General features: G+C 39.0%; 4 protein-coding genes across 8 annotated transcripts; 2 read left to right on the top strand and 2 right to left on the bottom strand.

Moving 5' to 3' along the window:
* The first annotated feature begins 393 nt into the window (after positions 1-393).
* On the top strand, positions 394-2,841 carry LOC117634413 (PXMP2/4 family protein 2). 2 transcript variants are annotated; one of them, XM_034368517.1, is made up of 3 exons: positions 394-745; positions 1,986-2,077; positions 2,190-2,841. In XM_034368517.1, the coding sequence occupies exons 1-3, from the start codon at positions 593-595 to the stop codon at positions 2,599-2,601; spliced, it is 657 nt and encodes a 218-aa protein (XP_034224408.1). In that variant the 5' UTR covers positions 394-592; the 3' UTR covers positions 2,602-2,841. The 2 variants fall into 2 exon arrangements, with proteins under 2 accessions (XP_034224408.1, XP_034224407.1); XM_034368516.1 differs by having other exon boundaries at positions 405-745; positions 1,983-2,077.
* A 163-nt stretch (positions 2,842-3,004) lies between these two features.
* Positions 3,005-6,903, bottom strand: LOC117634412. 2 transcript variants are annotated; one of them, XM_034368514.1, is made up of 11 exons: positions 6,636-6,903; positions 6,180-6,374; positions 5,989-6,073; positions 5,764-5,839; positions 5,317-5,493; positions 5,115-5,217; positions 4,797-4,906; positions 4,571-4,660; positions 4,382-4,462; positions 3,422-4,270; positions 3,005-3,331 (listed from the first exon to the last, which is right to left on the bottom strand). In XM_034368514.1, exons 1-11 carry the CDS (start codon positions 6,859-6,861, stop codon positions 3,239-3,241), a joined length of 2,085 nt encoding a protein of 694 aa, XP_034224405.1. In that variant the 5' UTR covers positions 6,862-6,903; the 3' UTR covers positions 3,005-3,238. The 2 variants fall into 2 exon arrangements, with proteins under 2 accessions (XP_034224405.1, XP_034224406.1); XM_034368515.1 differs by lacking the exons at positions 5,764-5,839; positions 5,989-6,073; positions 6,180-6,374; positions 6,636-6,903 and having other exon boundaries at positions 5,317-5,499.
* A 980-nt stretch (positions 6,904-7,883) lies between these two features.
* Positions 7,884-13,225, top strand: LOC117634669 (subtilisin-like protease SBT6.1). 3 transcript variants are annotated; one of them, XM_034368852.1, is made up of 11 exons: positions 7,884-8,590; positions 9,066-9,194; positions 9,356-9,508; positions 9,715-9,831; positions 9,990-10,174; positions 10,398-10,661; positions 10,782-11,853; positions 12,127-12,418; positions 12,530-12,624; positions 12,755-12,815; positions 12,909-13,225. In XM_034368852.1, the coding sequence occupies exons 1-11, from the start codon at positions 8,018-8,020 to the stop codon at positions 12,998-13,000; spliced, it is 3,033 nt and encodes a 1,010-aa protein (XP_034224743.1). In that variant the 5' UTR covers positions 7,884-8,017; the 3' UTR covers positions 13,001-13,225. The 3 variants fall into 3 exon arrangements, with proteins under 3 accessions (XP_034224743.1, XP_034224742.1, XP_034224744.1); XM_034368851.1 differs by having other exon boundaries at positions 12,127-12,624; XM_034368853.1 differs by lacking the exon at positions 7,884-8,590 and having other exon boundaries at positions 9,078-9,194; positions 9,705-9,831; positions 12,127-12,624.
* Positions 13,226-13,831: 606 nt separating this feature from the next.
* Positions 13,832-18,531, bottom strand: LOC117633620 (proline-rich receptor-like protein kinase PERK1). The gene is made up of 8 exons (XM_034367281.1): positions 17,528-18,531; positions 16,253-16,807; positions 15,892-15,978; positions 15,705-15,775; positions 15,353-15,429; positions 14,777-14,924; positions 14,482-14,643; positions 13,832-14,360 (listed from the first exon to the last, which is right to left on the bottom strand). The coding sequence occupies exons 1-8, from the start codon at positions 18,123-18,125 to the stop codon at positions 14,043-14,045; spliced, it is 2,016 nt and encodes a 671-aa protein (XP_034223172.1). The 5' UTR covers positions 18,126-18,531; the 3' UTR covers positions 13,832-14,042.
* Between the last annotated feature and the right edge of the window lie 1,407 nt (positions 18,532-19,938).

The following is a 19,938-nucleotide window of genomic DNA, read 5'->3' as shown; positions in this document are numbered from 1 at the left end:
GAGTATTTTGCAAGATTCTTCCTACTCTAGGGGAGATTTAATAAGAACAGCGACAAAAAGAAAAAGAGAAAAGAAACCAAGAGAAAGATTGACAATTAACTCAAGTCAAAATCAATACTTGGCGGACCAAAGAAAAATAACAATATTTGAGTGAAAAGAATAAGTCTTTAATTATATTAACTTGCGGCAATGTGGTCTTGTTCAATAAAAAAGAGTCTTGATTTAAAGAATAGAGGTCTAAAGTTTGAGTTTTTATGACATTTTAATTTTGTGTGGAGAAATCCTCCCCTATAATTTAGAATATGAGAAATCCTCCCCTATAATTTTGTGCGTGTTTTGATTTTGTGCGTGCATTAGTACAAGTAAAAATGGGACCAAATTTGGATGGAAAAGATGCATAAATAAATCAAAATCAAAACAAAGACTCTCCAAAGGCAGTCTGTAAAATCAAGAAAATGAGATTAGACGATTATCAGGCCCCGTACCAACTTGTTCATAAATAGGACCATTGCGTTCTCAAAGTTTTTAGCTTCAAGCCTCCAACTTCCTCTACCATCCCTCTCTCCGCCTCTCACAGACATAGACACATAAAATGATGCTGAAGCTGTGGAAATGGTACCAGAACTGCCTCTCTTTTCACCCACTGAAGACTCAGGTCATCAGCTCCGGCGTCCTCTGGGGCGTTGGCGACATTGCTGCCCAATACATCACTCACTCCAACGCAAGAAAGCGTCTTCAACTTTCTGTGAGTAACCCATTACAAAACCTAATCTTCTCTTACTTCCATATGGTTCTTTTATTTCTTATACCGGATTCTGTAATTTCATTCCTTCAATTGAATTTCTTGTTTTTGGGAACTGGGTAGCTGTAAATGTCTCTTTTTGAGTTGGGTTTTCGAAACGGCCACACACAATAAAAAACTTGGGTCTGCATAGCATAGTAGCCTTTTAGAGCCTCTGAAGTTCCCCTTTTTATTTTCTTTCTGAATTTGATACCTATTTTTTTTGGTTAAAATCATGAACCTTTTCTTCAGAATTAGAAACCATTGACTCTGGGTCCTTTACGATGTCTTATGGAACTGAATACGTTATACAGCTTTTGAAGGTATGATTTATCATCCACAATAAGGATACCACAGATAATGGAATCAATCTCCTAAAATGATGGTAGGGGAATGATGGCTTAATGGTCAAGTTCTATGTCTATCAAATAGATGAATGCCATTACAGAAAATGTGTGTCATCACAACCTTGTTTCATTCATTTTTCTGGTCAGCGGCAGGTTTATGGGGTACTTCTTTCTTTCATGAACAAGTCTGCATCAATAAATAGAGGGGGCTTTTATTCTTTTTGTGGGGTTTTTACTCTTTCCTATGGTTCATCATATAGACAAAAAATGCTTTGACTGATTTCATATTTGCAGGTTGATGGTTTAGAGGAACTAATAAATGCTCCTTTACATTTGTGTGTATGTTGTTTGGAAGTCAAGGAACTACTTTTATCATGTGCAGGAAATAAATTTTCAGTTTCCATAACTATAAGTCTTTCAAAATGAAAAATTAACTGAGGAGTTCAGGTACCACTGAAATAGATCCTTCTGTGTGTGTTGGTAATGTCAGTGCATGTGTGAGCATGAGTACGTGTTTCCAGTATAATAGCTCCTTTATCTTGCTTTTTAGTGTGGAGTGTATCTAACCAAGCCTTGATGACCATTTTTCCGTCCACCTATTTGTTACCTCAAACTTTGTAAGTGTTGAACCAACGCTACAGAATGCAGCTGAACTTTGGAGAAGAACCTGATTGTTTTGAATTCAAGTCATTGTTGGTGTTTATGATTTGCTTCAGTTCAAGTCATTGTTTTTGGAGTTTCGACCCAAAAAAGTCATTTTTAAAAAAAAAATCTTTTTGGAGAAGCAGTATTAGTGTTTTTCCCATCAACCACTTTCTATGCACATATATGTTGATATTTTATATTTCCTATAGCAGGATACAGATGCAGACTTCAAAGTTAACTGGAAACGTGTAGCTATAACAAGCACGTTTGGGTTTGCCTTTGTTGGACCAGTTGGCCATTTCTGGTTTGTTTTGCCTATCCTGTTTCTTTTCCTTCAGGTTGCCTGGTCTGATCTGTCTGCCAACTGTATGATAGAAATAAATAAAAAGAAAAAGTATAACATTGCATGTTTATAGGTACGAAGGCTTGGACAAATTTATAAAGCTGAAGCTTCACCTACAACCTAAGTCAGCGCGGTTTGTTGCTGCTAAAGTGGCAATGGATGGCCTTATCTTTGGCCCTTTGGATTTGTTGGTGTTTTTCACTTACATGGGATTTTCCACTGGCAAGAATTCTGTTCAAGTGAAGGAAGATTTGAAGAGAGATTTCCTGCCAGCCCTTGCTTTGGAGGGTGGTGTGTGGCCAATTGTTCAGATTGCAAATTTCCGATATGTTCCTGTGAGGTACCAACTCCTCTATGTTAATGTCTTCTGCCTGTTGGACAGTGCATTTTTGTCATGGGTCGAGCAACAAAAGGATGCTGCTTGGAAGCAGTGGTTCACATCTTTTACTTCTTTTAAGGAAGGAGGAGGTCAGGGAAGATTGTGATTATCTTCTTCCCCACTTTTGTATTCTTTCTTTCTCTTCGTTTTACAGTACTGCAAATGGGGAAAAAAAAAAAAAAAAAGGCATGTGTTTAAGACACACAGAATCATGAGCCCTCCTTACACTACCAACCTGTGTTTTCAATGTTGGGATTATGGTAGTGATGTAATTGTTTTCCAGTTGTATGTGTTTAGTAACATTTATAAAACGAAATGAAAAACACAGTTTAAATTTTGATTTTGATACGCCATTTTTCATGGATATCTAAATGGTCTTTGACATTTCTGCTCAAGGCCAACCGACTAATGAGAGATGCCTCATGTCACAAGCACTGTGAACTGGACTATGAGCTTCGAAATTATAGTTTGTGCTGATGGTTATCTGGAAGATAAACTGCATAATATGGTGCTTTAAAAACAACTTTGGATTAGACAACCTGAATATTGGCATTATACACGATGTTTTCCGTACTGGAAAGTTTGGGGGTTTTTTTTTTTTTTTTTTTGGGTGGGTCAAGAAGCTGGGTTCAATACATGTAACCTAGTTTGCAAACTGCAACATAATCTAAATACAGTACAAAATTGTGCGAGCATCCAGGTTGTAGGGAATGGGTGGACCCGCTGATTCGAAACTATGGCGACTAGATGAACGAACTATGACCTCCGCCGAGTGGTACTTTTGGCTTGAATGTTGCAGATACCATTAAGCATGGGCAGTGTTTGAAGCCAATGCTCTGAAAGGCAAAATAAAGATTGTTACTTTTCAGGAAAAAGGTTAGATAACTAGAGACCACAATATCCTATTTGAATATACAAAAACTTACTGGGATGCTTAGCAGTAGTCCTTGACTATTCACTAGGACAGGCAGGCCTCTTCTTGCAGCCAGAGGGATAGACTTCAGGGATACAAGAGCTCTTTGTGCTGAGAGCCTTGCATAATCTGGACATTCGTTTGTCTTCTCTTCTGTTTGCTCTACCTTACTATCTAAAGAATGTCTCCATTCTTGAAAATTTTCTGAAGTTCGACTCCTCGACAAGTTGGCAAGATACAGCCAATCTGGTTCAGTCAAGTTCCGCACCTCAACCATCATGTCATGACCAAATACACAAGATCTGCAACAGCCCCGACTTTGTCCCTTCAAAACTCCATCACTATTAGCTTCCTCAGAAGTTGCATTTTCAGTAACTTCCTCACTCAGTTTCCATGTGACAAAGAACCGGTTCATGAAGCAACATATTTGCCCAGGGTGAAGTGGTTCACTCCTTGATGTACTAACAGATTTGACTCCATGCTCTGACTTGTAGTCAGCTGCGACTTTGCTCTTAGACTTGAAATTCTGAATCTCTTCCTTCTGCAATAAAAGAATATTTGAAAGGGTTGACTCACTAAGCATACCAAGATTCCTGGCTCCAGTTAGAACTGATTCAGAAGTTCCTTCCAAGAAATGCACATCTGACGCATCTGTAATTAAGGAATCTGCATATGATTTGCCATCTGCTATAATTTTCCCAATCTCATCTGAAGTACAGTTTTCCTGTTCTGCCTGAAAATGTAGATGGGATGATTCCATTTTTGAAGGTAGAGGACAATCGACAGAAGAACAGACTAGAGCTTTCATGCCTCTAGACCCAGGAGCTGGAGAAAGGTAGCAGCCAGCTGCTGTAAGGGAGGTCTGCATGATTGGTAAAACAGAACGATAATTCAATGAAACTATAAGTGATACCAAATACAGCTATTTGGACTTTGAAAAGGCTAACTTTTCATGTTACACTTGTATTCGTACCTTGCATGGTAAAGTATGCATGTAGTCCAAAAGCAATTTTGAAGTACTACCTCTAATTGGCCTGTGCCTTTGTGAGATGAACTGCAAACAGAATGAATCTCGGCATAAACATAATTCGTCCAAAAGATATACGTTTCTAAGAAAAATAACTATAACGTCAAACAACTTGTATGGTAATAATTGTAGTACCTTCAAAACCAAGGCAATAAACTTTGACAGGCATATGTCCTCGATTTTTGATTCATTAAGAATCTCTAAATCAATAACAGCATATCCCAGCTGCAGGCACAATATCAAATGAAATGTCTTGAACATATTCAGAAATCTTTACACTATAGTCAAACGAGAAGTTGGCTATAATAGTTATCAATTATCAGAAACAATTAAAAGGTACGGACACTCAAATTATGCTTACATCCATAACAGTCACTGCTTTGCTTATCAGATTACTACAAATATAATCGATGTATATGCGTGTTTTGCGACAGGCAGAAATAACTGCTTGTAGCTCCAACTTGAATGCACCTAGAAAAAGAAAAAAAAAACATTGGTACTCTGCAAATGTTATGGCAGTATTTGCAAACAAGAAAAATGGCAATAACATTTTTGCATAGGGAAACTATACGTACAGCACCACTATGAAGTTAACAAAACATGCAAGAGAAGATAAAAGCCTTTACCACCCAATTATAAGGACTAAACTACAACAATTGAAATTATGTTTAAAACTCACTTGATGACAAGTCCCTTAGAGACATTCGAATTCTATTACGAGCATATAACAGGCTTTGATTCGTTGGGTCTTCCACCCAGACCTGATTACTTCCTTCACATATCTAGAAAAATTATTAAATAAATTAACTCAGATTGGTTCCAAATACAATTTTTTTTTAAACACACATTTTACAGATACTACTCAGCTCCATTACACTAACCTCGTACATATCTTCTTTTGAAAGATCCAGGAGTGGTCGCACAACAAGGATACCATAGTTTCCCGAAACTTCAGCATAGGAATGGGTATGCGTGGAGAAAATTTGAGACGTGAAAGGCATACCAGCAAGTCCAAGGACACCGCTATTACGAGATAGTCTGAGAACAAATAACTCAGCCTGCATTGGGTCTTAGCAATCATTATATATCTAGCATATGTAACAAGCCTGGAAAGTTTAAATCAATACAGAGGAAATAATACCATAATTCTTATAAATAAGCTGATACTTTCTTTCAGTTTTGTGATTACAAATATAAAGACTCTTTCATGTCTGGAAGTGGATTGGCCTCTTTTTCGAAACAACTAATTTGTACATGCCTCACACATAACACACAGATATACAGCAGCAAAATGAAAGAAAGTTAAATTAAATGATTGTTGGACAGACCTGGTCATCAGCATGATGTGCAATAAGTAACACACCAATCCGGTTCTGGATGCAAATCTTCTGAAATATTTCATACCTGACATTCAAACCCAATTTAAACAAAATGAAATAATGTACATCACCCAATTGAACCATAAATGTAATGAACCAATTATCAATATTCAAAACAGAAGTAACATCCCCAGTAGTAGGCATTAGGGACTTTGGAAAATGAGAAGCAACCACCTCATGTCACGCGCTGCTTCTTGCAAGTGACCTTGTTTCGGATGACCATCCGGCCAATCACAACAGGCAATATGACTTCTGATTCCTACACAAAGTTCATATTGGCTTATCTACTTCAAGTCTTAAACTGAAATTACTATGTTAAGCCGAATGCACCGAGACAATATATCAGGAGCAACACCGAAAAGTACCCAATTTAGAGACCCGATTAGAAACAGTGTTGGCTTCTTCTTTGCTCTCTGCACGCAGCCCATGGTCGACAATTATTGCCAAAAGCCCGTCAATGAAGCCACCACTATCACATTTCGCATCAAAGTCTCGAGCTTTCCAGTGGGCGGTCAAAACACATAAAGCCATACTGTCTGGACCTCCAGAGACCCCAATAGCTGCATACAAAGCAGAAAACAAGCATCACAATCTCACTGGGATTTAATTGAACTCTCCAAGCTCACACAACCAAAGAAAATGAAAAGATAAACAACACCCTTTTTGTTTTTCAAAAATAAGCAAATTTTAGAGAGCAAAACAAGCGAAATTAAGCCCATAAAATGAAAAACAAGATAAACTAAGAATTGACCAATATGTTAACATGAAAAGAAAAACACAGAAAAGTTGCAGAGAAGAAGATGAACAAAGTGAGTACAGACCGACTCGGTGGTGGGGCTTGAGGCCAGCCATGGCCATTCGTCTAGAGAAAGCTTCCTTGTACTTTGCCATGTCGACTGCGACGACTGGGGCTTGGGTGGACAAGCACTTGCAGGAAACTTGACGGGACATGAATGGGAGTTTCCATGTTGTTAGGGGTATTTTTGGAATGGCAAAAAGTAAGGTTTGGGTACTGGTTTGCGATGGTAAGATTACCCCTCGCGCCATTTCCAAGCTTCAAGCTTTGAGTGGATTGCTCTGTTTTTAACTGATAGCGTTGAGATGGAGAAGGCATTATACAGAGCCGTTGTCGTGAGGTACGAACAAAACGCAGCGTTTAACCTAACAAATGAAAGCAACAAAATGCCAAAAAAACTTTTTGTCCTGTACCCGTTTTACCACTTTAATCCTCTATTTTCAATTTTAACCTTATAGTGCATTTTTGGACGGTGGAAATTAACTTGGAATTTTGACAAAAGTCAGAATTTCTAAATTAACACAATCCAATTCTCATGTTTTGATTAAAAAAACATAGAAATTTATAAATTCTATGTGAGAAAAACCATGGAATTTGGAAGTAATAAATTTCAACTTTAAATTCCATCTAAAAGCCGTCATTTTTAAAATTCCAAGAGAGATTGAGGTTTGAAAAATGATAACTTAACAAATAAAAGTTAAATTATGTATTTAAATCCGTCAACCTCAGTCATCGAAGCTACAATCTCTTTCTCTCTCTTCAGGATTGGTAAGTTGACTTTGCTCTTCAAATATTTCATTTTACTTTGGAAAAACAAAACCCACCTTAAAAATGTTAAAAACATATTATTATTTTTTCCTTTTCATATAATAAATACTTTGACATTTTTCATATTTTTCATTCTTTTTCTTGATATTACATTAACTGAATTGAAAAGTATGTTAAAGCATAAATTATTCAAGTAGCAAATAAGACTTTTCAAATTACCACGTAAATTAACAAACTTCAATTTGATGAATTTTATTTGCTACTACTGTTAAAAATGCTCTGCCGTAGAAACTCGGGTAGAGAAAATAAACTGCAGGTACAAATTAGACTGGGCATAGGAACTCGGGTAGTGAAAATATTCGATGGGCCAGATGGGCTTTAACAAGATTTTAAAACATTTATTTATTTATTTACTATTTTATAAAATTAAAATCTGATAAATTTGAGCGAAAAAAAAGACAAGTTGTTTTTTAAAATTTTTATAGAGAAGAAAAGACAAGTCAGCCAAAAAAGAAAGACAAGTTAAACTGAAAGATTAAACAGTGATTCTCCGGACCGACCCGCATTTTCTCCGATGCGAGAGCTTTCCCGCCAAATCAATGAAGCGTCAACGCCAATCTTCTTAGCTCCGTCGTCGCCATGACCACTTCTCCTCGTACCTCCACTCCATCGCTCTCCCTCGTCTTCATCTTCATCTCCATCTTTGTCTCGATCTCCATCTCTGTCCTCCATTTCAAGACCCAAATTTCCCCAACCCTAGACCTAAACCGTGGTACCCTAAATTCCTCGCATCCTCAAACCAACAGCCAAAACTACGTCGTTCGATTTGCCGAATACAAAAGGGCGGAAGAGCACCGTGAGTATTTGAAATTGAGTGTTCGATCCGATGGATGGGATTGGATCGAGAGGAACAACCCGGCCAAGAAGTACCCTACAGATTTTGGATTGGTTTGGATTGAAGACTCGGCGAAAGAAATGGTAGTTTCGGAATTTGGGAAGTTGGGGCTGGTGAAGGATGTCAATGCGGATATGAGGTATGGGAGGGGTTTGCTTGCAGAGGAAAAAAGAGACAAAGTTGGGGCTTTTGTCGATGGAAAGAAGCGGCCGGGGAAAATTTTAACGGCGATGTCCTTTAGCGAAGCCGGCGGCGATACACATTTTACGGCCACAAGTAATTATTCGATTAGGTGGAGAAGGCAGCTCATGGCTCAGGTGGGTTTTGGTGCATTTGTATGAAACCAAAAGAACTTCTTGCGCTATGCGTTTGTGTTTTTATGACCAGAAATTGTCTCTTGATTTCCATTTCAATTGAGGAACAGGAAGGAGATTGAAGTTGGGATTCGTATATTTTTCTATGGGTGTTTATCCTATTTTGTGGGAAAGGTTTATCTTGGCTAAGCTACAAGTCTTTCCTAATTGGGTTTAACTTGATAATGGCGGAACGTATTTAAGAATATATCACTTCACTATGTTTTTCTCAATAAATCCAAGATAACGTGGAGAAGCCCTTTTTTGTGTGTGTGTGTGTGTGTGTGTGTGTGTGTGTGTGTGTCTCAAAAACTGGCTATTTTGAAATTAAATTTGGAGAAAGTTCCAGCAGTGTTCCTTCTTTTTTTGGTTTGTTCTGATTCTTGAAAAATTCCTTAGTGTTTATTTTTAATTAACTCTCTTAATTTAATTCTTGCAGAAATCTCAAGTTACTTCATTATTTGGAGCGGATTTTCTCTGGGAAAAGGGGTATACTGGTACAAAAGTCAAAATGGCCATATTTGACACTGGCATTCGAGCTAATCACCCACATTTTCGTAATATTAAGGTACTGTTTTCTGGGAAAAGAGGCTCGAGTCTTTTCGCCTTGTGGATTTTTGTAGTCAGACTTAATCACTGTTATTTGCCTTATATTTTTCTGTTTGCTTATAAAAATAAAAGTAAAAATCACGGTGCTATGCTGGTTTTCAATTTTGAGCAATTATCCAGGAGCGCACAAACTGGACCAATGAAGATACATTGAACGACAATCTTGGACATGGGACATTTGTTGCTGGTGTTATTGCTGGTGTAGATGCAGAGTGTCTCGGTTTTGCTCCTGATACAGAGATCTATGCTTTTCGTGTGTTTACAGACGCACAGGTAATGACATCGGACATTGGAAGATTTATTGATATGGCATTATGACTAGAATGATATAGATTATCTTTTCAAAAGAAAGTCTTTGAAAGCAAGATTTAGAGAACTTTGTATTCAAGCCATGGTTTTAAATACTTAGCTTCATGGCGTTTCATTTGGTTTATTAAATTTAGCAAGATTATGAGAAGCCTGTGTTCAGCTTATTGCAGGTATCATACACATCATGGTTCCTTGATGCATTCAACTATGCCATTGCAACCAATATGGACGTGTTAAATCTAAGTATAGGTGGACCTGATTACTTGGACCTCCCATTTGTAGAGAAGGTAAGGGTCCTTGGTTAATTTTCTGTATTTCATAAAGAACCTTTTAGTGTGGTGGTTTATCAACTTCTAGGTTCTGCACTGAAACATGTGTGGGCATATATCATGCATGTTGTGCTATTGAAGTGTGGAACTTAAATTTGTGCTGCATTTGCTCACAGGTTTGGGAAATAACTGCAAACAATATAATTATGGTTTCGGCAATTGGAAATGATGGACCACTTTATGGAACTCTAAACAATCCAGCAGACCAAAGTGATGTCATTGGTGTTGGCGGCATTGACTACAGTGATCACATTGCTTCTTTTTCTTCACGTGGCATGAGTACTTGGGAGATGCCTCATGGGTAATCTAATATATTTTCCTTCGTACCACTTATTGCAATTTTTATCTTCCTTTCCCATGGTTATGCCTTTTTTCAAGAGACTAATAGTGCTGTGTATTTTCTAGTGTTTGGTGCTCTGATCTTTACAAGGTTTTTAAAGTGATCTTAAGGCATTCAATCCTTTGTTGTTCCTTGGGCCGTACAAGCTATGTTAACGTTAACTTTATAAGTTTTCTCTGCACAGTTATGGTCGGGTGAAGCCGGATGTAGTCGCATATGGACGGGACATTATGGGATCTAGGATCAGTACTGGCTGTAAAAGCTTATCTGGCACTAGTGTGGCAAGTCCTGTGGTTGCTGGTATGGTATGCCTGCTTGTGAGTGTTATCCCTGAGAGCAGTAGGAAGGACACTTTAAATCCGGCAAGCATGAAACAAGCATTGGTTGAGGGTGCTGCGAAGCTTTCTGGTCCGAATATGTATGAGCAAGGTGCAGGCAGGGTCGATCTGTAAGTTCTCCTGATTTATAGGCCCTTTACTTTTTTTGTACGGATCTCATTTATGGTTATTCTTACTGTTTAGCATTTGTTTTACTGGTTTTCAGTTTTAAGTTTTGACTTTTTGGTCAGGTTAGAATCATATGAAATCCTTAAGAGTTACAAACCTCGTGCCAGCATCTTCCCAAGTACTCTCGATTATACAGATTGCCCTTACTCCTGGCCCTTCTGTCGTCAACCGCTTTATGCAGATGCCATGCCTGTTATCTTTAATGCTACCATTCTAAATGGGATGGGTGTAATCGGCTACATTGAAAGTCCACCCACATGGCATCCTTTAGATGAAGTGGGGAATCTTCTAAGCATTCACTTTACTTATTCTGAAGTTATCTGGCCTTGGACTGGTTATTTAGCGCTTCACATGCAAATTAAGGAAGAAGGTGCACAATTTTCTGGAGAGATTGGAGGCAATGTTACTCTTAGGGTATACAGTCCTCCGGCTCAAGGAGAAAAGGATATCAGGATTAGTACTTGTGTGCTTCAGTTGAAATTGAAGGTTGTCCCTACTCCACCAAGATCAAAACGAGTTTTGTGGGATCAGTTTCACAATATTAAATACCCTCCAGGTTATATCCCCAGAGACTCTTTGGATGTTCGTAATGACATACTTGACTGGCATGGGGATCACCTGCATACAAATTTTCACATTATGTTCAACATGTTACGAGATGCTGGGTATTATGTGGAAACACTTGGTTCGCCTTTTACTTGCTTTGACGCTCTCCGGTATGGAACACTTCTTCTGGTAGATCTTGAAGAAGAGTACTTTCAAGAGGAGATTGATAAACTGCGGGATGATGTTCTTAATTCTGGACTGGGGTTAGCTGTGTTTTCCGAATGGTATAATGTGGACACGATGGTGAAGATGAGATTCTTTGATGACAACACACGAAGCTGGTGGACTCCAGTCACTGGAGGCGCAAATGTTCCAGCGTTGAATGACCTTTTGGCTCCGTTTGGGATTGCATTTGGAGATAAGATTCTAAATGGCGATTTTTCTATTAATGGTGAGCATAGTCGGTATGCATCTGGAACAGATATAGTGAGGTTTCCACGAGGTGGTTATGTGCACAAGTTCCCTTTCCTGGATAGCTCTGAGAGTGGGGCCACTCAGAATGTACTTCGGACTCCTGAGATGACCACGGTAAGCAGGAATGCTACTCATTCAACATTTTGTTTTCTTTTTTCATGTCTCAACTTGAATGAGAGTCTTCCTCTCTCTCTCTCTTTCACAGACACACACACACACACACACACACACACACAAAATTATGCAATATTCCTTGAACCAAAAGTTGATTTAACCACGTGCAGGACGTTTGTTGAATATCAGGCTTGCAGTTATTTCCATTTTGATAATTAAACTCAATCATGATTCATACATGATTTTGATTATGCTGCCTATTGACAAATGCAGGCAGATTCTCCCATTCTTGGTCTTTTAGAGGTGGGTGAAGGTCGTGTTGTAGTCTATGGAGACTCTAACTGTTTGGACAGCAGTCATATGGTAACTAATTGTTATTGGCTCTTGAGGAAAATATTAGATTTTACCGGTGGAAACATCAAAGATCCTGTGCTTTTCTCAAACTCAGTTAAACAAAAATCACCTTTATATGTGGAAGACAACCAACTACCGTCCCGTAGAACGGATGTGAATTTCTCTACATATTCTGCTGTTGTGGGAAAGGACGTGATCTGTGGGAGTGACTCTGTATTTGAAATCTGGGGCACTAAAGGTTACAGTTCACAGATCAGGGGAACAAACAGAAGATTACCTGGTTATTCTGTAGTTGACTTGGATAGAGGTTTAAATTCTACAGTCGATACTTCCAATTTGAAGCATCCCAAATTGCTCGGGGAAAATAGAAGTGATTCTCTGGGGAACAGGTACTTCGGCCTGTTCTATGGGGACGAGGTAAGCCAACGAATGGTTCATGAAAGATTCGTACTTCGATTAGAAAATGATTCTCTCTCGTGCAATTCTCTTACTGCCATACTATAACATGGTAAATAATGCTGAGAGTTTCTTCTAAACCTTTTTGCAGCTTGATATGCCTGTGGTTGTTCCTAGTCATTGGCTTGTTCCTGCAATAATTGCTGTAACTGGTAAATGATCATTGACTTTTCCAATTTGTCAAAAGAAATGTTTACATGTTTTGAAATGCGTTTACTCTTTAAACTACTTTGCTGCTATTGTAGGTATTTTGTTAGTTCTGAGCTTTTGGAGAATTCGACAGAAACGACGGCGGCGAAGGAAAGGATCTGGCTCTGGCCGGTTTTCTAATCTATAGTTCCGGATGATTAGTAGCCCTTTTTTTAAAAAAAAAAAATCTGAGGCCTTTGATCTCTTGTAGCATTGTTCTTATAATACTGTCACACCTACCAGAGGATTTCTTTGTAACATCACTTCACTAATTCAAGAGTCTTCTTGTCAGCACCACAGGAAACGATTTTGTATTTGTCAAGGTTTGATAGAAGAATTTTTGGATTTTATAGTCAATTTGTATTCATGGTAATGATGAGTATCAGACAAGAATTTCGAAAACAAACGTAAAACAATCAAATTCATATTCTTTTCTTCATTTATACTTCCTTGGAAAACAAACGATGGCCAAAAATATTTAAAAGGAAAAAAAAAAAGTCAAATCAAATTTTTGTACATACAAATTAATAGTGTTCTTCATTCAAATTTCCGATGTACTTGATTAAAATTCGAGGATTTTTGTTACGAACAGAGTTGTATTTTGCCAAATTCGAACTAGCAGAGAGGTCCCCTATTCCCAGTCCCCACCAACTGATGAGGGTCATTAAAAAAAGGGGGGCATGTGCAAGACAGCACGAGCAGCCAAGGAGCATGGGCTGGTCGGCATTTTCTTCTTCTTCAACCAAAAAAAGATAAAGACTTTATTTGACTTTGTCAGAGATATACAGCCTTTTCTGTGTTGGACATGCGGGCCGCGACACCATTAGCCACTAGGGTTGGAAAAATTGGCTGTGCGTTTGCCTTTCATGATGAACAGAATTTGAGCAAACCTTTTAGAAAAGTAAATGGAACCAAAAACCATCATTCAAAAAACATGCACGCATGTTCATGTGGTGCTTAATATGTAAAAGAAGAAAGATTAAGCCACAAATAAAAGAATTGGATAAGATTATTTGTTTACTGTTGTATAAGCGCTCCTAAGTACACTGTAAAACCGATAGTTCAAATGGATGAAGAAAAAAAATATAGATATAATTGGTGATAAACACTTTGTTCTTGAAATCAATGTAAGAATATTTTGGGGGGGGGGGGGGCTAGCTTTTTACAGGAAAATTGGTGCATTGGCTGTGTCAAGAGGTTCCACTAAAACCTTTACTGTTCTTAATCCTTCCCATCTCCATTTCTCCGGTGGTTAGGCGGCTTTGGCCTTCACCGCTGCTTGAGCCAGACGGGTACAAGCCATACTCACTGGTGGGTGCACTATACTCGCTGCTACCACCATACTCCTGGCTTCCCAGTGCCATCTTCCTGAATTTTTTCATGTCCTCTTTGTACTGGCTTGTGTCATAGTCTGAGCTCCCATATGAACTATAGACATTGCTCTGCCCGGGCCTGATTCCTTCATTGAGATCAGACAAAGACACATCTCCCTCTAAAGCACGGACAACCTACATGTATCAAGTAAAAATTGGTCAGAAGACACTTCAATAATTGCACATACAAAGGTTATGAACTTGCATCAGCACACGAGGAACGTGAAAGCTTAAGCTCTTACTGAAAAAAATTTACCTGACTCATTCGAGGCCGACGCCGTGCAGAATGACGTACACAAGCTGCAGCACAAGCAACCATGCGAGCCATCTCATTGGGGTCAAAACTATTCTGCAGCTTAGGATCAACCAGTCCATCAAAGTTTCTTTCTTCTAGCGCTCGAGTTAACACAGGCCTTGCCTGCAATGCCACAACATGCTCTCTATAAGTACCAATGATACTCCAGCAACCCAAAACCCAAATGATAAAAGCCAAAAGGGGGAAATCTTGATCAAGAAAGCAGTGTTCACAGACAAAGCAAGTTATCACTCACCCAGTCTACTAAACTATCCTCCATGAAAGTTTGAGATGCATCAACAGGCCGGCGTCCAGTAATCAACTCCAAAAGCATAACCCCAAAGGAGAAAACATCTGACTTGTCTGTGAGTTTTCCACTTGAAGCATATTCTGGAGCCAGATACCTGAAGGTAGCGAGCATGTAAGAACATGAATAATAAGTGTAGATATATACTAAGCAATGCAGATATATCATGATAGATCATTTAGACACGCTAAACTAGGATGAACATCTCGTCATCACAGCAAACAACATTCACAACAATCTTGAGAACCTGAGACCTCTCAATCATAGCAAAGCAACAAGGATTGACAGCATGACCATATACATATGATTGCATACAGTTTGGGTGTTCAACACAATCATGCAATAAATATGTTCCATGAAAAACAATAACTAGAAAGAGAGAATCAGCTCAAGCATAGCAACAGACATTTTGGAAGAGATGGAAACAAAAAAAAATCCTAGTCCTATTTTGGGTCAATCTCAAACGAAAATCATAATGATATCAAATTCCACTGGCAATTTTAACATGAAAGAAATGGGTCTTACCCAAAAGTTCCCATCACTCGGGTGGAAACGTGAGTATTAACATCAGAAGACAGCTTGGCAAGTCCAAAATCCGCAACCTGTGACAAAGATGGTGAATCTCAATCTAAACACTCCTTGACATGATCACAACCAATAAACTTTAATATAATCACCTAGAACTGATCAAATTTGAGCGTAATATATCTCATTCAAAATAATTTAAGCACCAACTTTCCAAGGCTGAGTAATAGCCGGTCATATATCAAGAAGAACAAAACTCAGGCAGCCAACAACTTGCCATTCAGGAACTAACATTAATTTTAAGAATTGTAAATTTTGGAAAGCCGTAAGAAAATCGATTGACAGTCCATACCTTTGCCTCAAACTTGAAATCCAAAAGTATATTAGCTGCTTTGATATCACGATGAATGATTTTAGGATGACCTGCATGCATGTACAGATTATTACAATCTAAAATCTGAAGTTCTGATGTCAAATACTATTTAAAGTGATTCTTTTTCAAGTGCATTTCTGTGTGTGCACGGACACAGAGAGCTTACAATCCTCGTGAAGATATGCTAGTCCTTTTGCAGATCCTAGAGCAATTTTCAGTCTGGTGGGCCAATCCATGGTAGGTCGTCCTTTTCCTGCAAAACGAACAGTCTATCAGATCCTTGTAACCAGAAGTATGAACCAACATTATAATGGTAAATATCACCTACACATAAACTAAATTCTATAGACACATACTTCACATTCGCAGATGGAAAATCATAACATTAATGATGAGAGTCCACCGTATAACAATCAAGCGACAGTCTATCAACTTGACTATTTAAATTCATTGTTTTACTTTTGATTAAAATAAAGGTGTTTATCATCATAAACTCAATCATGTGTGCGGGAAAAAAAAAAACTTGCCATGTAAGTGGAACTCCATAGTATTATTTGGAACAAATTCATAAACAAGTAGTCTCTCCAATCCAGTCATGCAATACCCAACCAGTGAAACAAGATGTCTGTGATGTACACGGCTAATAATTTCAACTTCTGCCTGGAATTCACGTTCCCCTTGCCCACTTCCAGCTTTTAGCTGCTTGACTGCCACTTCCTTCCCATTCGGAAGGACTCCTTTGTGTACATATCCAAATCCACCTTGTCCAAGGAGATTGGAATCCGAGAAGCCTTCTGTTGCTAATGCTAGTTCCTCATATGTAAATGTGCTTTTAGAGAAACCCAAGGTATAGCCTGGTGGAGGCGGTGGGAGTGGAGTTTCACCCCCTGAATAATTGGAACCAGAACCTCCACTGCTGCTTGTGAAAGGTGGTGGTGGTGGTGGGGGAACACTCTGTGGTGAGTATGGCGGACGTGATGCTGGAGCTGGTGGAGGAGATGGCTTTGGCATCATTGTGACTACATGCTCTGCAGGAGGAAGATTTTGTTGCCACCGATGTGGTGGACCACCGTATGGGTCATCTGAAAAACACAACACTAGGAAATCAGTATTACCATCCATCTGGATAATCCACAGCAATAATATGTTTTCGTTCATGGGCAGTCAGACGCAAATTTTTAGGTGTACAAAGAAACTTCCTCAGAAAATGTCTTCTTTCGAACAAAACTGGAATAAAATAATAAGTCATAGAAACAAAAACAAAAAGGCAACCAATAAACACCACGAGTCTTTTAATCCAATTGAAATGTTACGAGAGTGAAGGAGTGATTGATATTCAAAGATTTGAGAGTAAGATTCAGAATTCAAGTCAGAGTATTTATAAGTTGGAAGTTTTCTACTTATGCATAACACGATACATAATGACCATGAAATAGGACACATGGCATAACCCCTGAATATAGCATGCTTTACCAGATTCACCAGGGCTTCATGTTAATCCATACAATCACACAAGCAGAAGTCATCACCAATCGGGATAATGATAAACAAAAATCATTGCAATGCGAAACGATGGCAACATTGGGGGGGAAATGCGGAAAATTGAATTTATAAATTTATACCATGACCAGATCCATCGGGCTCCTCTAAACCCACAAAATCTAGCTAAAGACCATTTCTGCATACAGAGTGATCAAAATGGTCCAAATGAAACCGAATCTAAAACTTACCCCAAAACACAAACAAAAAAAAAGGTGCCAAAACCAGATCACAAAATCTCAAAAAACAAAGAAAGCTGATACCTTTAGGCCCAGGAGGCGGCGGGGGAGGTATATAATAGTTTTCGTCATCCCTTCTCCTCCTCTTCTTCTTCTTAGTGCAAAAAATGCAGAAGATAGTCAGCACCGCAAAGATCGCTACAGCCCCAATGGCAATCCCGATTATAACCCCCGAATCCAAGTTCGACGGCGATGGCGGAGAAGGCGGAGAAACGGATTTTGGAGGCGGAGGACTCCGGGTCGAAGGCGTAGTGCCCGAACTAGTCGGCGGAGGAGGAGAGCGGGATGATGAACTCGAAGGCGGCGGCGGAGAGGCCGAAGAGGCCGGAGGAGGAGTGGTCGACGGCGTTGTGGGTGTGGTTGATGATGGTGGTGGAGGTGATGAGGGAGTGGCTGGTGGTGGTGCGCTCGGGGTCGATGGTGGTGGCGCGCTCGGGGTCGACGGTGGTGGCGCGCTCGGGGTTGACGGTGGTGGCGCGCTCGGGGTCGACGGTGGTGGCGCGCTCGGGGTCGATGGCGGGGGTGGCGAAGACGGTGCCGGAGCTGCTGGTGGTGTGGTTGTGTTCGTCGCCGGCGGCGACGAAGAAGGGGGCGGAGTTGTCCCCGGAGGCGGGCTCGACATTGCTGCTATAAATCAGATGTATCGAAAGAAATGGGTAGCTGATAAACAGTCGTGTCTTGCTCCGCTGAATGAAAAGCTTTCTCCTCTTTCTCTCTCCAAACGAAGAGAGAGGGCAAGAGAGAGAAGGAGAGAGAGAATGTCTAGTAGTTAATGGAGGGAGAAAGTACGAGAGAGGGCAGACAAACACAGACAGATAGCGTTTGCTTTATTGGTTTCGGAATTAGGAAGGTATTTTTGTTGCTTTTTTTTCCTCTCTCTTTCTGATTTTCTATTTCATTTCAAAACAAACAATTCTTCAGTCATCAGACTTCATCACATGGCGGTAGGAGAGAGGGAGAGATCATCATCCTCTGCTTCGCTGGAACTGTGCTGTGGGGAGAGCTCACCACTCACCAGCTTGCCTTTTGGCTGAGACCAAGTAGAGCCTCTGGACGGAGGAGTCTTCTTTCTCTCTCCTCGTGTGGGGCCCGCGTGGGACCTACACGATTAGTCCGCGCGTTTCTCCGTCTTTTACTCACTCGGCTCGTGATTTATTATCTTTTGTTTGGTTGGTGAATTGGGGACGGCGTTTGTTTGTTTGTTTTTTTTTTCATCGTTCTTGCACGATATTCGTATATCATGGGTCCAAATTAATTAATTTACACAATTTTTTTATTATGTAAAAGTCCATTTTATATGTAACCGGAAAAAAATTAATATAATAAATATATTTTTGTTGAGGTGTTTTTTTATTTTACACTTGTTTCTGGTCTCTAGACATTAGACCAAGTATGAACACCTTCAATTACCCAGGAAAGAAAAACACATTGAATTATCCTTGATATTATCTCCTGTAAAATAATATATTTAAAAAATAGAGTATTATCACCTGTTGTGATCAAACTTTACCAATTTTTCTTTATGAATCAATCACGCCACATGCACACTCATTCGCATTGAAAAATTGGTAGGCATTTACCAATTGGGAAGGGTGTCAATTCTAACCAATTTGGGGTTAGATTTTTTCATAACTAACCATGAATGTGCCAACAAAAATCTTGTAACGTACAAGAAATTAGAGAAGGGGGTTTACATAAATATTTATTTGGTGTTTAAGAGTTTCGAACTCGTGTCCACAGCATGAAATGAATAAAAGTGGAAGAACTCAACCAACTGAATTATACCCTACTCACGACGTACAAGCTTCGTAAATCAAAGCAAATAAGCAAATTATGGTGCAAAAACAAAACAAATATTTTAATCTAGGAGGTTGCAAGAAACCAAGTAAAAAGTTCATAAGATTCCACACAAAAATTATTGCATTTTTTAACCGAGAAAGAGGGTTTGGTAATAGTAGTTGATAATATTTTATCATGCTTTAGCAATAGTGGGATAGATTCTGTTCAATTTAAGCTTATATCCAGTCAGATTTCGTCGCTTGGATTGGCTCACTTGGTGTTTAACTGAGCCTAAACTTCCAGACAGAAAACCTAAATCCTGAAACTTCCAAGCAAGAAAGGAACAAAGAGAGAGCTATGAGACAAATTTGGGTTGATCTTTGCTGATGCCATACACTATACATAGGCCAAACCTGCTGCTTCCCTTGTCACAATTGCTAAGTGTTGCTTTCCAAAATTTTAAACCTAATTAGGTAAGGGAGTGACAGGTTAATTATGTCAGCAAAATAATATATATCTTAATTTTAAAAAAAATCAATCTAGATATTATTTGATAATGAAAATGAAAAGTGTAGAATCTCATCAAACTTACATCATAATACTGTTTTTGTGTGATTTCGGTGATAGTTATAAAGTCATAATTAAGCACTTTTGCT

Source organism: Prunus dulcis, chromosome 7 (assembly GCF_902201215.1).
Source record: "Prunus dulcis chromosome 7, ALMONDv2, whole genome shotgun sequence".
Classification (NCBI taxonomy): Eukaryota; Viridiplantae; Streptophyta; class Magnoliopsida; order Rosales; family Rosaceae; genus Prunus; species Prunus dulcis.
This window is presented reverse-complemented; position numbering and strand designations above follow the sequence as displayed.

Excerpts from the sequence above, each read along its gene's own strand:
- LOC117633620 (XM_034367281.1), bottom strand. The coding sequence starts at position 18,125 with ATGTCGAGCCCGCCTCCGGGGACAACTCCGCCCCCTTCTTCGTCGCCG. Across the intron at positions 16,808-17,527 it reads GCCGCCTCCTGGGCCTAAAG|ATGACCCATACGGTGGTCCA; the intron begins GTATCAGCTTTC and ends TGTGTTTTTCAG. Across the intron at positions 14,361-14,481 it reads GTCGGCCTCGAATGAGTCAG|GTTGTCCGTGCTTTAGAGGG; the intron begins GTAAATTTTTTT and ends TGATACATGTAG.
- LOC117634412 (XM_034368514.1), bottom strand. The coding sequence starts at position 6,861 with ATGGCGCGAGGGGTAATCTTACCATCGCAAACCAGTACCCAAACCTTA. Across the intron at positions 6,074-6,179 it reads TAATCGGGTCTCTAAATTGG|GAATCAGAAGTCATATTGCC; the intron begins GTACTTTTCGGT and ends AACTTTGTGTAG. Across the intron at positions 5,840-5,988 it reads GAAGCAGCGCGTGACATGAG|GTATGAAATATTTCAGAAGA; the intron begins GTGGTTGCTTCT and ends TTTGAATGTCAG.
- LOC117634669 (XM_034368851.1), top strand. The coding sequence starts at position 8,018 with ATGACCACTTCTCCTCGTACCTCCACTCCATCGCTCTCCCTCGTCTTC. Across the intron at positions 8,591-9,065 it reads GAAGGCAGCTCATGGCTCAG|AAATCTCAAGTTACTTCATT; the intron begins GTGGGTTTTGGT and ends TAATTCTTGCAG. Across the intron at positions 10,662-10,781 it reads GGTGCAGGCAGGGTCGATCT|GTTAGAATCATATGAAATCC; the intron begins GTAAGTTCTCCT and ends CTTTTTGGTCAG.
- LOC117634413 (XM_034368516.1), top strand. The coding sequence starts at position 593 with ATGATGCTGAAGCTGTGGAAATGGTACCAGAACTGCCTCTCTTTTCAC. Across the intron at positions 746-1,982 it reads GAAAGCGTCTTCAACTTTCT|CAGGATACAGATGCAGACTT; the intron begins GTGAGTAACCCA and ends TATTTCCTATAG. Across the intron at positions 2,078-2,189 it reads GGACCAGTTGGCCATTTCTG|GTACGAAGGCTTGGACAAAT; the intron begins GTTTGTTTTGCC and ends GCATGTTTATAG.